The following is a 14,900-nucleotide window of genomic DNA, read 5'->3' on the forward strand; positions in this document are numbered from 1 at the left end:
CTTTTCAGCTTCTAAGAATGGAAGCAAAAACCTCACGCTTTGCGTACATGCTCTGTGCAGTCCCGTCTCACGTTATGATGTCTGGCGCCACCTTGTGGCAGATAGAATGCCTGCCTCCAAGGAGAGGAAAGCAACTTCTATGAGGGAGGAGGCGGCCCGAGAAGGGGCCGGGGCAGGTCTAGGTGTCGGGGGGTGGGGCTGAAGCTTAAACAATTTGGGGAAATCCTCTTTGTACAGGCCCCCACCAAGTTATAAATACAAAATCCCTGGGGCCCCTAGACTTGTGCAAGGTGGTGGTCCCTGGGGCATTAGGATCTACCATCAGCTCCACTGGGAGCCCTCCTGGCTGCAGGGTGACAAGGTGGTGATGCTGGCGGTCATGGGGCAGGGCTAACTCTCCTGGCAGCCTGGCCGCTGCTGGAGGCTTGGTGGATTTTGAAGGAGCACAGTAACCTCTGGACTTAGTCGTCGTTGTTGTTTTAATTGAGGTAGAGTTGATTTACAATATTAGTTTCCAGTGTACAACAGAGTGATTCCAAATTTTATAGATTAAACCCCATTTATAGTTATTATAAAACATTGGCTATTATATTATAAACCCCATTTATAGTTATTATAAAACATTGGCTATATTCCCTGTGCTGTTCCTTGTAGCTTATTTATTCTGTCGATGGTTGTTCAGCAGTTAGTTGTGATTTTGGTGTTTTCGTGAGGGGGGTGTGCTCACATCCTTCTACTTTGCCATCTTGTCTCTGCCCCACGCTTATTTATTATGCACAGTAGTTTGTACCCGTATCTTGTCCTTCCCCGCTTCCCCCTCCCTCCTGGTAGCTACTAGTTTGTTCTCTGTGCATCTAGGGTGGCCTTTGTTTTTCGGGGACAAGCTGGAGGTTGTCTCTGGGTAGATCGCAGAGCCGTTTCATCCAGGCCCCTACACTGAGCCTTGCTTTCGCCTTTGCCATTGCTGCCCCCCACCCCTGCCCTGCCCACTGCGGGGAACATCTGCCTCTGTCCTCTCACCCTTTTCTTTTTTAAGGTGGGAGAATATTCTTCTCTTGCCTTCTGGCCTGCAGAACCTCAAATGCTCTCCTACCCAAGACTCACTCCTGAGGACACAACTCAGTGAATTGTAAATCTGTACCAGAACCTGGTTTTTAGGACCCAACAGAAGCTAAATGTTAGCAAGGAAAGGGGAGAAATTCTGGGCTTGCTCTCTGGACAGCAGCATTCCGTAACTCTAGCTTTCAGCTTTTGAAGGAGAGGGTTTGATCAAATACTCTCACCCTTTTCAAATTTTCCTCACCTTTTGTTTAAGGCTGTGCTCAAGCTGACTCTTCTAGAAAGCCTTCTCTAGCTAGTCTGACCCTAATCCTGATCCTGATGTGACCTCTATACCCTTGGTAGGAGGCGGTATAACAGAGTGGCTAAGGGCATGGGCTGTGGCCTATACTAACCTCAGTTTTATTCATTCATTTATTCGACAGATGTTTCTTGAGCACCTACTATGACCCGGCAGTGATCTAAGAGTTAGGGCTGCGTCAGCAAGCAAAACAAAGTTTGGGACTCGTGGAGTCAACATTCAAGAGCAGTGCTTTTCAAACCATCTGTGGAGAAAGACCGGTGTTTTAAATTTCCAGTACATTGTGGACTGATAATTTTGGATACCATAAAAATAAATTACTAGGAAAATAAAATTAAAAACAAAGATACCAAAATACAAGCCCCTAGTTTTTATTATAGATTAGGCAGACGTAAGATTATATTTCAGTAAATAAGAATAAACATAATTGGGGAAATAATTACAAAAAGCTACATATTCGGGGCTTCCCTGGTGGTGCAGCCTGCCGACTGGGGGGACACGGGTTCGTGCCCCGGTCCGGGAAGATCCCACATGCCGCAGAGCGGCTGGGCCCGTGAGCCATGGCCGCTGAGCCTGCGCGTCTGGAGCCTGTACTCCGCAACGGGAGAGGCCACAACAGTGAGGCCCGTGTACCGCAAAAAATATAAATAAATAAATAAAAGCTACATATTCAGTGAAAATGCATATAAAGGCAGTTATATAGAAGATCACTATTCATACTGATAACTTGTCGTTCTGTAATTTTAGCCAAAGGAAAAAGTCATAAGTGAAATAGAGATTCCCTGTATTAAATGCCTATAAGCACACTTTAAAGGAACACCATGCTTATGAATACTTCGCTTTTCATGTAGGAAAGTGTTTAGGTTGCCTAATTAATCTAGGTTGGATAAACAGTGCTATTTTCAGGACACAAGGTATATAAACTGTTTCTGTGTTCTGTTTTAATTACACTTGAGAGAAGCCCATCTCACAGAGGTATGTTGACCAGACAGAAAGAAGAGATTTTTAAACCCATTTCGGCAAACTCAGGATATTCGTTTTTGAACTTTCATCTAAAATGCAGCAAGTTTGCTGAATTTTAAACTCCATCTTCATTCCTTCATTAGTTGCCAGTTCCGACAGTTTATCCTGTAACGTAATACAGTTACAGTTAAATCATCTTTTAATGAAACCCATGAATTCTAGATTTGTATACACTTTGGGGTTACAGTTGAAAAACTAACCTTGAACGTCACACATTTTAGCATTGTCCTTCTTCATGTTTCTGACTATTCCATAGTTTGTGCTGACCAGACAAGCCTACTGATCACATATTTGGATGTGGTGACAATGACAAATGGCAGTGAAGTCTCTAAATATTTACTCTCAATTCCTATACTTAACTTATCATGGACTGGTGACCAACAGTTTGCACTGATGTTGGCCACACAGAGAGTAGACTGTGCTCCTCCACAGTTGGGCCTCAATTTCCTCATCTGCAAGGAGGGAACAGTAATTTTATTTAACTCAGAGGGCTGTTGTGGGAATTCAGTGAGATAATGCAAAGTGCTTGGTATATGGTAAAGGCTTAATAGATAATACCCAACATGTACAGAGAAAACCAAGAGAAGGCTCTTATAATCGGAACAGACAGATTAATGAATGAATGATAACACTGGAGGACAGACTATGATAAAGTGCTGTAAGGACCCCTGAGATGAGTGTGTTCACATGAATGTGTGAGTGTAAATTATGTCCATTTGGGAGGACCTTTTGATCTTGTCTGTCCTGCACTTTGTACTTATTGTTTGAGGCACCTGACTTAGCACGAGGTTGGTGACTGCATTTTACTGTTCCCACCCTGTTTCACGAGCGTTGGCCCTGTTTCTGCTCCTGAGGAGTGGAGGGTTCAGCTTCCCACCACCACCCTCAGTGGAAGTCTGCCTGGCTTTAGCTAGTTAGCGTGCCCAGAGCATTGGTGGCTGGTACCCTTGACCCGAGGGAGATGCCAAGGCTGTGATAGGGCCACGTGGCCTGACGGCTCTCATATGGGCCAAGAGGTGCACCAGCGATGACGAGAGTAATCAGTATATACAGTCTATAGCATCCTTTTCTTTGAACCTCCATCCAGAAATTAAAGGATGAATCAATGATACTATTTGCATTCTTTAAAAACAAGGAGTTGAAAACACAGACGAGGGTGGAAAGTAACCGCTCAGAGTCTGCCTAAGTGTCCCTCCAGCTCTGTGCCAGTGGACAAGCTGTACACTTGGACCACCTCCACCACGACCAGCCCAGGGAATGGACCCAGGTGGGCTCCATCTTCATAAGCAGTGTTGTCATGGCTATCCCTTGGGTTGTCGTTTTAGAACACTTCTCTTTCTTCTTTCTGACCCAACAGTTCTCATCTACTTGACTCCCTTCCCCGCTCCAGGGGCACAAGATAGATGGGGACAGAACTAGCTCCAAGGGAAGTGTGAGCACTCAAGGGCCATCTTTGCTGGGGTCACAGCAACTTGGAGGCCTCAGGCTAAGCATTTTAAACCAGTGTTTCTTGAGCTGAAGGCAGCAAATATGTAATCAGGGATCTGAATTTTCTGCCAGAATTTTTTTTAAAATCTGTTCTTCCATTTTTTAAAAAATTGAAGTATAGTTGATTAACAGTGTTGTGTTAGTTTCAGGTGTACAGCAAAGTGATTCAGTTATATATATATTTATTCTTTTTCAGATTCTTTCCCATTGTAGGTTATTACAAGGTATATTTTTTAACATCTTTATTGGAGTATAATTGCTTTACAGTGGTGTGTTTCTGCTGTACAACAAAGTGAATCAGCTATACATATACATACATCCCCATATCCCCTCCCTCTTGCGTCTCCCTCCCACCCTCCCTATCCCACCCCTCTAGGTGGTCACAAAGCACTGAGCTGATCTCCCTGTGCTATGTGGCTGCTTCCCACTAGCTATCTATTGTACATTTGGTAGTGTATATATGTCCATGCCACTGTCTCACTTCATCCCAGCTTACCCTTTCCCCTCCCCGTGTCCTCAAGTCCATTCTCTACGTCTGCGTCTTCATTCCTCTCCTGCCCCTAGGTTCTTCAGAACCTTTTTTTTAGATTCCATACATATGTGTTAGCATACGGTATTTGTTTTTCTCTTTCTGACTTACTTCACTCTGTATGACAGACTCTGGGTCCATCCACCTCACTACAAATAACTCAGTTTCATTTCTTTTTATGGCTGAGGAACATTCCATTGTATATATGTGCCACATCTTCTTTATCCATTCATCTGTCGATGGACACTTAGGTTGCTTCCATGTCCTGGCTATTGTAAATAGAGCTGCAGTGAACATTGTGGTACATGACTCTTTTTGAATTATGGTTTTCTCGGGGTATATGCCCAGTAGTGGGATTGCTGGGTCGTATGGTAGTTCTATTTGTAGTTTTTTAAGGAACCTCCATACTGTTCTCCATAGTGGCTGTATCAATTTACATATTACAAGATATTGAATATAGTTCCCTGTGTTATACAGTAGGTCTTTGTTATTTATCTATTTTATATATAGTAGTGTATATCTGGTAATGTGCTTTCATTTTTTGATGATAGTCTTTAAAAAAAACCTCACATAAATGTATTCCAGGTCACCTTATAAAGGATAGTCACCAAATAGCTGAACATTCTCCCTTGGATTTCAGTGCCTGTATTGGAGTCGCTGCCTAATGAACAAGGAACCAAGGTGGATACAGTAGCTAGATGATGCCTTTGAGCTAGGTGAAGGCCACGTGTCCTCACAACGTGTTCTATGCAGAGGTTTCCCTGTTGCTTAAAAAATAATAGTAAATATTTGAATAACACTTATTATGTACCAGGTGTAGTTCAAGTGCATTCTTAGTAACTCATGTAATCCTTGTAACCACTCTGTAAAGGAGATACTTTTACTATCATCATCCCCATTTTCCTTATGGGGATATTGAGGCACAGAAGGGTTAAGTAACTTAGCCAAAGTCCCACAGACAGACAGGACTGGTACTTGCTTTTGAACCCAGAGAGTCTGGCTCTGAATGTGCTTTACCCATTATGTAACCTTCCAAGGAGACAGAAGTGGTTCACCCTCTCGCCTGCTGCAAGCTGTAGAAAATAATTGTGCTTCCATGAAAAACTGCATTATCTAGTCTCTAGAGAAAAACCCCTTTGGATGATGTGATTCTGGTTTTATGGAAGCTATTTTATAATCCTGTTAATTATAGATAACTGATAGCAAAATAATTATTGTCTATAGATATGCAAATTCTATTCTATCTTATAGTGTTCAGTTGATTCCTCTCTCACCCCTATTTGTGCATTCATTTCAATATTCCTAATTTATAAATGCCTTTATTATTCAGATTCTTTTTTGAACTCGTTAGAACATCTGCCAAGTTCCTGCTTGACTAATGAGTGAAGTAAAATCTTTAACATGTCTTCATTTTATATCTGTAGGAGAGCCATGATTTCACCCATTTTGAAAATTATTTTTTAACAGTTATTTCTCAACTCTTAGTTTCTCAGTGAGGCCTTTCATGACCTTCTGCTCATACACCCCAGGCTCCCCACCCCCTTATCCTGCTCTGGTTGCATTTCCCCATAACACTATTCTTCCAACATACTATGTATTTTAATAGTCATATGTTTGTTGTTTATAGCCTGTCTTCTCCCTTTGGAATGTAAGCTCCATGAGGACAGAGGTCTTCATCTCCTTTGTTCTCTGATGTGTCCCAAATACCCAGAGGGTGTCTTGGCATGAAATGGACACTCACAAAAAAATTGAAAAAAGTGAAGAGAGAATTGGGTCTCTCTCCTCTTTGTAGGGTATAATCATATAAACACATCTTACTCAAAATAACTTACATTGCCATAACCTTTTTGTTGGTTGCCTTTCAACAAAACATCATGTGTCATATACAAAATTGATTGCTAATTTGAATAGGGTGGGAGCAGTCTTATTTTATTTGTGAATTTTATCTGGCTGTATAAGAACTATAAACCTTGAGGTGTTTATATCCATTTTTCTTCTTTATATTGAAGGGAGACTATAATAAAAAAAATTAGTGAAAATGATTTGTCAACATGGGAACATAATACACATACCTCTTGCTCCTTTAAAAGGAGGTGTGTGTGGCTTCCCTGGTGGCGCAGTGGTTGAGAGTCCGCCTGCCGATGCAGGGGACGCGGGTTCGTGCCCCGGTCCGGGAGGATCCCACATGCCGCAGAGCGGCTGGGCCCGTGAGCCATGGCCGCTGAGCCTGCGCGTCCGGAGCCTGCGCTCCGCAACGGGAGAGGCCACAACAGTGAGAGGCCCGCATACCGCAAAAAAAAAAAAAAAAAAAAAAAAGAGGTGTGTGTATTATTCAGATTTGACAAACTGTTTAAAATGATCTAACTGTGCTCCACAGCGGCAAATCTAGGCTATAAATTACAAAAGAAAAGGAACAGTTGGGGCAAATAGCAGGTAGCTTTGTTCTCTGGAGAGGCCTGGATGAGGTCTTGCCAGCTGCTGTGACTGCGGTCTTGGGTTAGTTCCAACAGAAGTGGTGAGAGAGAGACCATCCACAGCAGGCGGCGGGATAGAGGGTGCAGGCAGCGGGGCGCAGAAAGTATCTAATGCGGAAGGACACCCCTTCCTGTGAGAGCAGTGATGCTTTAGAAGTGGATCCTCCTCAATGTAAACGTGCAGAGTTTGATTTTGCATTAAGAATGGCATTACAAGCACTATAGAATTTAAAGACTCAATCAATCAAAAAAATGAAAAAGGAAAAAAATAGAATCATGTGCTTTCTATGAAATGAAAAATAATTTAAAAATCATCAGTTGATGGTTCTGCAGCTATCGTATCATTTCATGAGATTTTAAGCTTTCAAAGGATCATGTGTTCATATTGAAAATTAAATTTTATCAACTCTAAAAAAAAAAAAAAGAATGGCCTTACAATACCTGATAAAATTTCATCCATTCAAAGTAAGGTCTGGGGAAAAAAAAAAGCAGCATTTTCTAGGTAGCCAAAAATTTGATTTGGGAAAATTTTTTTGATGAATAGCATTTCTTTTATGTATTCTGTGTATTTTAAGTGGAGATTTGTGGGAAATCGGCTCAGTGAGGCTAGGCTGATGAAATATTTTAACTTAAAGCAGACCCCGGTTTGTATAATAACATATCAAACATAAATCTCAAGTATCAACACTTTCTTGAACTTTTTATTTAATAAGAGCCACAGGATGTTGTCTGAATTACACACATTCCTTATAATGGCAGCCCGATAACTTGGACTTGATTGTACCCACATGTTAAGATATAGGACTTTACTAAGGATTCTAGGCATCAAGGAATTTAATTAATTTTTAATTAAATTAAAAATTAATTAAAGAAATTAAATTAATTAATTTAATTAATTAAAGAAAAATTAATTTTCTTTAATTAATTAAAAAGAAAAATTAATTTTCTTTTTAATTAAATTAATTTTCTTAATTTTTCTTTCTGGTGAGAGAAATCTTCATTTGGATGAATTTGCTAATATGTGTTGGTGGTTACGGGGGAGACTGTATTCCCCAGTCACGCTGTTAGACTCTTTTTCTTTGCCAGCGTCCGGGAGGGGGCAAAGTTTGTAGCTGGCAGAGATGTGTCACAGAACGTGAAGCGTGATTGTATGTGACGACAACTGTGTAAATGATGAAACTTAATCATAGTTAAAATAAGTTAAGGTGGGGACTAAAATCAAAGAAACAGTGATGGCAGGAACCGCAGCAGTGACGTCAGCTGGTGACCCATTCCCCCCTCCGCCCTCCTGTTTCCCTCCCTCCCCGTGTCCCCACTCCCCCACGTACACTTGCCCGTTTCCATCACACCACTGGCTCCGGCCAGAGAGGATGGGGGCATCCTGAGCCACCCTGGGGGCCCACTGTCTCCCAGAATGACTTCTGCCGAGTGTAGAAGGGGGTGACAGATGTTTGTAGATGCAGTACGCTCACAGGGAAATATTTTTGAGACTCATCTCTGAGTAATGTGTGGCCGGATTTCTAACAGTAAAGATTGGTGTGACTGCACACCCATTGAAACTGGTGGGCCCACCAGGGTGGAGGAGTGGCCGAAGAGCTGGAAAAGGAGAACGAGGCCCTCAGCACCGGCTTGACGTGCTTTAGGCAGAGGTGGCTTCATGCCTCAGTCAGCCCTGTTACTCACATCCACCCTCTGACAGATCCTCCCATCCGCAGCCGTAGCCTGGCTCTGACACCTTGGTGTGGGAGAGTAAGGGGGCAGAGGGCTTGTTCCTCAGCCCACCCAGCCTCACCAAAGCTCTGAGTTTGTCGGGGCAGCTCTGTGATTGCTAGTTCTCAGCTCGTGCCTCCCCTCAGCCCAGTTCATTTATTCCAGAAATCTGGGAGGGCCCTAATGAGGGGGTCCACATCCCCACCATTTGCTCCTCTGCCTTTTCACTTTCTACTCTTTTATGTCTCCCTTTTCTTTCCCTCTTTCCTCCTTCTGCCTTTGCCGTAGGCTGTGGCCGTAGCACCCATGGTCATTTTTGTGGCCCACTCATAACCCTCTGAGTAAAGATGTGATCGGGCAGTCCCCCTACATGGCATGCTTTCTCGTGTCTAGACACACCTCATGTTTGTGAATGTAAGTTTACAGTGTAAAGATATTGCACTCCAGCAAAGAGAGGAGTATTTTAGACCAAGATGTCGGGCACTGTAATTGTCAACTCTTGCTACAATGGTGCCGCATAACAAACAGCCCCGGGAGTCACTGGCAAACAGCAGTATTTATTTTCCTCATTGGTTAACCTCAGGGATGCTGCTTCAGACTGTGTGTTGTGGGACTTGGCTCCAGGCTTTGGGTTGAGATCAGGTTGGCTCCACGCGCCTTTCATTTTTGGGCAGCAGCTTCACGGCAGTAACAGGAGCACAAGAGGAAAAGTGCAAACATGGGAAGCCTCTTAGACCTCAGCTGAGAATTGGCACATTGTCATTTCTACTCATCATTCTATTGGCTAAATCAAATCACGTGGCCAAGCCCAAATTTCAGTGGGATGGGAAGAAAGTGCTCCACCCGCTCTGGGGCACTGCTTCATGGTCACTTGAAAGGGAGAAGGGGTGAAGAATGGAGAACATTTATCCAGTCTACCATACAGGTCCTCATCATTTATGCCCAAGGCACATGGCTCTGATACACGGGCTTGGAACGCCAAGGAAAGGGATTCCAGGAAGCACAAGAAGCTCTGAGGAGTCCTGGTTGGTAGAAGCACTAAGTGTAAAACAGATGCAGGTGTTTACGTCGTCCTCCTGTCCCATCTGGAGCAGGATGGCTCGCGTCAGTTAAAGGTGGGGGAGGTGCAGGTGGCCGACCACTATCCTACCTGGCATCTGAGCCACAGACCCAGAAAGCCTTTCTGTCCAGACCTCTAAACCCACTGGCAGCCTTCTGCCCTTTAACATTTTAAAGATCTTTGAAAGCTTACTGTCTGAAGTGTTTGGCCGAGAACACGCCGAAGAGTTTGAGACAACTGTTAACAATTCTTAGTGCCAATATGAGAAGAAAGTTGCGGCTTGTCCTCAAATAATAGGAAGCTCATATGAGGAGCTGGAGCTGGCAGGCTGCTGCGGATGCAGCGCCACCGCCGTTGTGCTTACGAGACTCATGAGATGCAAAGGCGGTTTTGATCTAACAGTGAAATGACTTACTGTCTTACAGACTGAGTGGCCATTGTGGTGAAGATTGATTTCTGTAGAGAATATCTCCTTTAAAGAGCCATAAATAAAGTACCCTGTGGGTGTCTGAAGAACATTCCTAATCTGCTTCCCTTTAACTGAGAAACCCACATGGCTCGGGGAAACAATAAAATGTATTCTTTTGGCGAAACATGTGAAAGCAAATAAGGAAATGAAGACTTATTGGAGGGCTAGGTATTTTCACATCCATCCCCATGTGGAAAGGAAGAAAAATGGTTTGTCAGTCTGAAAGCTGCCCCTTTAAGAGAAATGCAGGAGAGGTGTGGAGTTGACAAAAATATTGGTACAAATAAGACTCCCTAAGGCTGTTATTCTGGCTTCCGGGTCTCCCAGAGGCGTGCATCTTTTTCACTGCTCCCTTGTTCCCGACCCCCTGGCTACCTCGTGGGGCTTCAGAGTTTCCTCCTTGCTAATAGGGGATGATCCAAGTTCTCTCTGGGTTCTCAGAGTGCTGGGAATACAAAGAGTAATCCAACAAAGTCCCTTCCTCACGAAGCTCCCCGTGCGGTCACACTGATGGAAGCACCCCAGGCCCCACGTAAATGCACTTATCACGGGGTCCAGCGTTTCACACAAATAATGGCCTAGAGGCTGAGCAGCAAAGGAGTTGATAGGATGGGCGGGAACATGTTAATCATCGCGGGCATTAACAAGGATTCACGTGGGGGATAGTTTGTGTGAGGACTGATTCTAGGAATGGGCAGTTCATTAATCATTTTTTCACGTTATTCTCAACGCGACCCCGATACCTGCCGGGATGTGTGTGGCGAATACGAAGGTCACAGGGCTTCCCTGTGTTTCTGAATTGTGGCTCTTTACAGAAATGCAGCCAGAAGGCACCTGATTCAGAGTGGCCTGTTGGGATGGAAATGAAAGCAGCTTTCGATTAGGTTCACGGGGGGCAGGGGAAGGTGCTGAGGTGCCCACCCTGAGCCCCCGATCCCCCCAGACCTGGCACCTGCACTGACGCGGCCCCTCCCTCCTCAGGTATGGAGAGTGCAATCACGCTGTGGCAGTTCCTGTTGCAGTTGCTGCTGGACCAGAAACATGAGCACCTGATCTGCTGGACCTCCAACGATGGTGAATTCAAGCTCCTCAAAGCAGAAGAAGTGGCCAAGCTGTGGGGACTCCGGAAAAACAAAACAAACATGAACTACGACAAGCTGAGCAGAGCCCTGCGATACTATTATGACAAGGTAAGCCCTTGCCCTTACGGGAGGCTGTCACGGGGCGGGAGCCACCTTCACAACCCATCCATGGAAGTGGAAAGTAGGGTACCGCAACGCTATTGGCAAATAGAGGCAATTTATGTGGGTTGTGTTGCTGTTGTTTTATAAGAAGAACTATGCCATAGGGATTTTTTTTTTTTTTCTGGAAGCCCTTAAGGGGTTATCGTGGGTCAAATTTTGTTCCCTCTGCACTTTCTTCTGTGTTGCTGCAGGATTTTGCTAATAACAACAGAAATTAGATGCGGGAAGGTTCTGGGGCCTCCCTCGTGGGTAGTTGCTTGAGTGACAGAATGTATGTGACAATCTAGAAGGTCTGTCCGGTTTGTGATTCACTCAAACAGGCTTTGCAGGAGTCGGGGGGATGGCACCTGGGACAGTTTATTGAACATTTGGGCACCCGCTATCCTCACGTATAAAATGGGGCTCGTAATAGCGTGGGTTCAGGATTGCCGAGAAGAACTAAACAAGCCAACACACGTTAAGCGCTTAGAACAATGCCTGGTACCTGGGGATCGCGACTTCGTGGGAAACTTCCTTAATTAAAAGAAAAACCATTCTCGTTTTTAAGTCACAGAGATAAGTCAGAGTGCTTTGTTAATGATAACACAGCATCGTTTCCAAAGCCAGGACTGTTGGGGAGAGTAGTAGTGCGTTTCTGGAAAAGCAGTTGATGTGCCTGGGAGGGCAACATTATTGCTCTTTAGGGGTAATCATTTCAGGCCTGTCATTGTTGACCATTTCTGTGTTGATCTGTTGTTGCTGAATGTTTAGCCTCATAGACGTAAAGATTTGGAGTCCTAATAAGTATAAGCATCTGTTCTGGTTTTACTCTTCTTGTTGCAAGGTGAATTAAAAACGGATTTAAATATTAGTTCCTGATCTGTGTTTGGTGCCTCCCTCCTGCCAACCTCTTTGGAATTCAAGACAGAGGATTGCACATTGCAGGAAGTGGGAGCATCATTAATTATAAAGTGTTCCTTTGTACGATCGTAACTGCGCATGATTGAAATGTTAAAGGTGCTTCTCTTTAATGTAGCAATTAATTAATGCTGGCTTAATGCAGCGTCTTACCAAGATGTGAAAGCACTTCTCACAAATTGCACTGTCTGAAAGCCTCGCAGATGGTTTATTGCTTTGCATTTTTTCCCCCCAGGTTCTAAGTTTACACAATGGGAATTGGGGCCCTCTGAAGGAAAACAGTCATCTTGCTGGCTGGCAAGGTGCCTAAGAGCATGGCTTTGAGACTGACTGAAAAAAAAAAGGAATTTTATTGTTTTCAATCAGGGTGTCACAGAAAAGGAATTTGGTGTCTGTGACTCGGTTTCACCTTTTCACGTGGCCCAGGCATTGGGGCTGAGGATTGTGTATCTTCAGCACAAAGAGGGATCATGGGCTGAAGATGACTCCCCAAAAGACAGGCAAAGCTGTGCTGTTCAGACTACATCTGATCTCCCTTGGGCAGGTGTTGAAAATCTCGAGGGAAAGCAGTTTCAGAGCCTTCAATCACCCACCATGATTTGGTACCTTCTGTGTCTAAGGGACTGTGTGCCGAGCACTCCCTACCCCTGGCCTCCTTTAAACTATCACAGCCCCCTGAGACAGTCCTGCTGGCATCTCCTCCTTTTACAGATAAGAACGTAGGGGCGTTTGATGGAAACCTTGCCCAAGCTCCTGCAGCCAGGAAGTGGTAGAGCCAGGATGCCCACATTCCTGGCCAGAGGCCTGCGCACTGCCTTCTGTGCTGTTCATTTCCTTTGCCTCTGAATACCTGAGTTCCAGGTAGGCAGGCAGGCAGCACAAAGGGTATCACAACCTTAGAAACTTGTATTTACTGTGAAGCCCCAGGTCCAAGTGGCCAGTGTGGCCTGCTCACCCCAGGTGTCCCTTTCCTCTTCTGCTGGGGCTGAGCTAAGGTCCAGCCACGTGACCTTCGTGCAGCCAGCTGGCCCTGACAGGGCAGGAGTGGCTCTTGTCCAGGGTGTCGTGCAGGCTTGGCCACCAGGAGAAGACGCCCTTCGTCCTTCCTTAGAAACGTGTACACCGTACGCATGCACGTACACACGGCCGTTTGAACCTTTCTCATGAAACCTTGTCAAGTGATGAGTAAGAGTGGTCATTAGACACCGAATATAGTTGTACGTGAAAAGAAGAGGAGGGAGGAGGATGAAGGAGAAGAGAGGAGTCAGGCGAGAGCGAGGGGAGAGGACGGACAGAAAGTGGGGAGAAAGGGAGGAGGAGAAATGGTGAAGGAAGGTTAAAAAATTGTATGTTACATTTTGTGATGGACACTTACTTTTTTCAGTTTTGCCAGCGTTGCTCAGGGACTGTATGTGTAAGTTGAATAGTGTGAAATTGCCAATATCTGATCGTTTTTGTTTGTTTGTTTGTTTGTTTTTAATTTATTTATATATTTATTTATGGCTGTGTTGGGTCTTCGTTTCTGTGCGAGGGCTTTCTCCAGTTGCGGCAAGCGGGGGCCACTCTTCATCGTGGTGCGTGGGCCTGTCTTGTTGCGGAGCACAGGCTCCAGACGCGCAGGCTCAGTAGTTGTGGCTCACGGGCCTAGTTGCTCCACGGCCTGTGGGATCTTCCCAGACCAGGGCTCGAGCCTGTGTCCCCTGCATTGGCAGGCAGATTCTCAACCACTGCGCCACCAGGGAAGTCCTATCTGATCGTTTTTGACTCACAAAAACGCCAGTCTTAAATGGTTTGGTCTCTCACTGGAGAGACAGATTCGAGGAAGGTCTTTGTGAATGTGGAGCCCCTGGCCACATGGGCACCCCTTGCTGTGCCCCATCCTGCACTGCACGTGCTTCTCACGGTCACCCAGCCCTCCTGTGACCCTGTCTGCCTTTCGGTGTCATCTTCAGTCCCCTTCTCTCCCGTCCCCCACCCCTCTTTCCCCCTTCTGCCCCTCCCCCTCCCTTTGACACTTAGCCAGAGTGCTCTGCGCGTGCGTGGCATAAATTCAGCGACTCCCTACCTTGACAGCTGCGTCTTTGTCCCTGTTGTGTTTCCTCTTTTCGGCTTGCTATCATCTCTTCACTGTTGGCTGAAATTGCACATCCCTTGGTCTGTCCTAATAGGGACATTTCCTGCCAGAGTAGGTAGGCATGAGGATATCATTATTTTTGTATGTTATATGTCATATTTTTAGCTCATTCCAGAATATTTAGAAATGGGCAGAGAAAAAAAAAAGTGGAAAATGTGTGCAAAACTTTGCAGAAGGCGTCAGAGAACAATGTGTGGGCTAATGGTATCAGGTTGGGGCTGAGGTGCTTTAATCATTGTTCCTTAAAACATCCCTCCCTCTCCTCCGAGGGGCAGGTTATCACAGTGATAACTATGATAATAGCAGGAACTCTGGGCTGCATAGTCGGGATTTGAATCCAGCTCCATGACTGTGAGTGCTTTGCCTCATCTCTCCTGGTCTCAGCTTCCTTTTCTATAAAACGGGTATAAGAGTAGAGTCTAGTCAGAGGGTTACGGTGCGGATTAGCTGAGTTAACACGTGGTCAGGGCTGAGAACAGTGCCCAAACACGTTAAGTGCTGCACGTGTTAGC

At 45.0% G+C, this 14,900-nt stretch overlaps 1 protein-coding gene across 1 annotated transcript in view; it reads left to right on the forward strand.

Annotated features, from left to right (window-relative positions):
* Positions 1-14,900, forward strand: part of ELK3 (ETS transcription factor ELK3) — a 68,398-nt gene that overhangs the window by 18,224 nt on the left and 35,274 nt on the right. Inside the window, exon 2 of the mRNA XM_082665907.1 lies at positions 11,095-11,303. Within this exon, the coding sequence (XP_082522033.1) occupies positions 11,097-11,303 (207 nt within the window). The 5' untranslated portion in view covers positions 11,095-11,096. The remainder of the gene's footprint in view (positions 1-11,094; positions 11,304-14,900) is intronic.

The sequence above is a fragment of the Grampus griseus genome, assembly GCF_964374135.1.
Source record: "Grampus griseus genome assembly, chromosome: 11".
Classification (NCBI taxonomy): domain Eukaryota; kingdom Metazoa; phylum Chordata; class Mammalia; order Artiodactyla; family Delphinidae; genus Grampus; species Grampus griseus.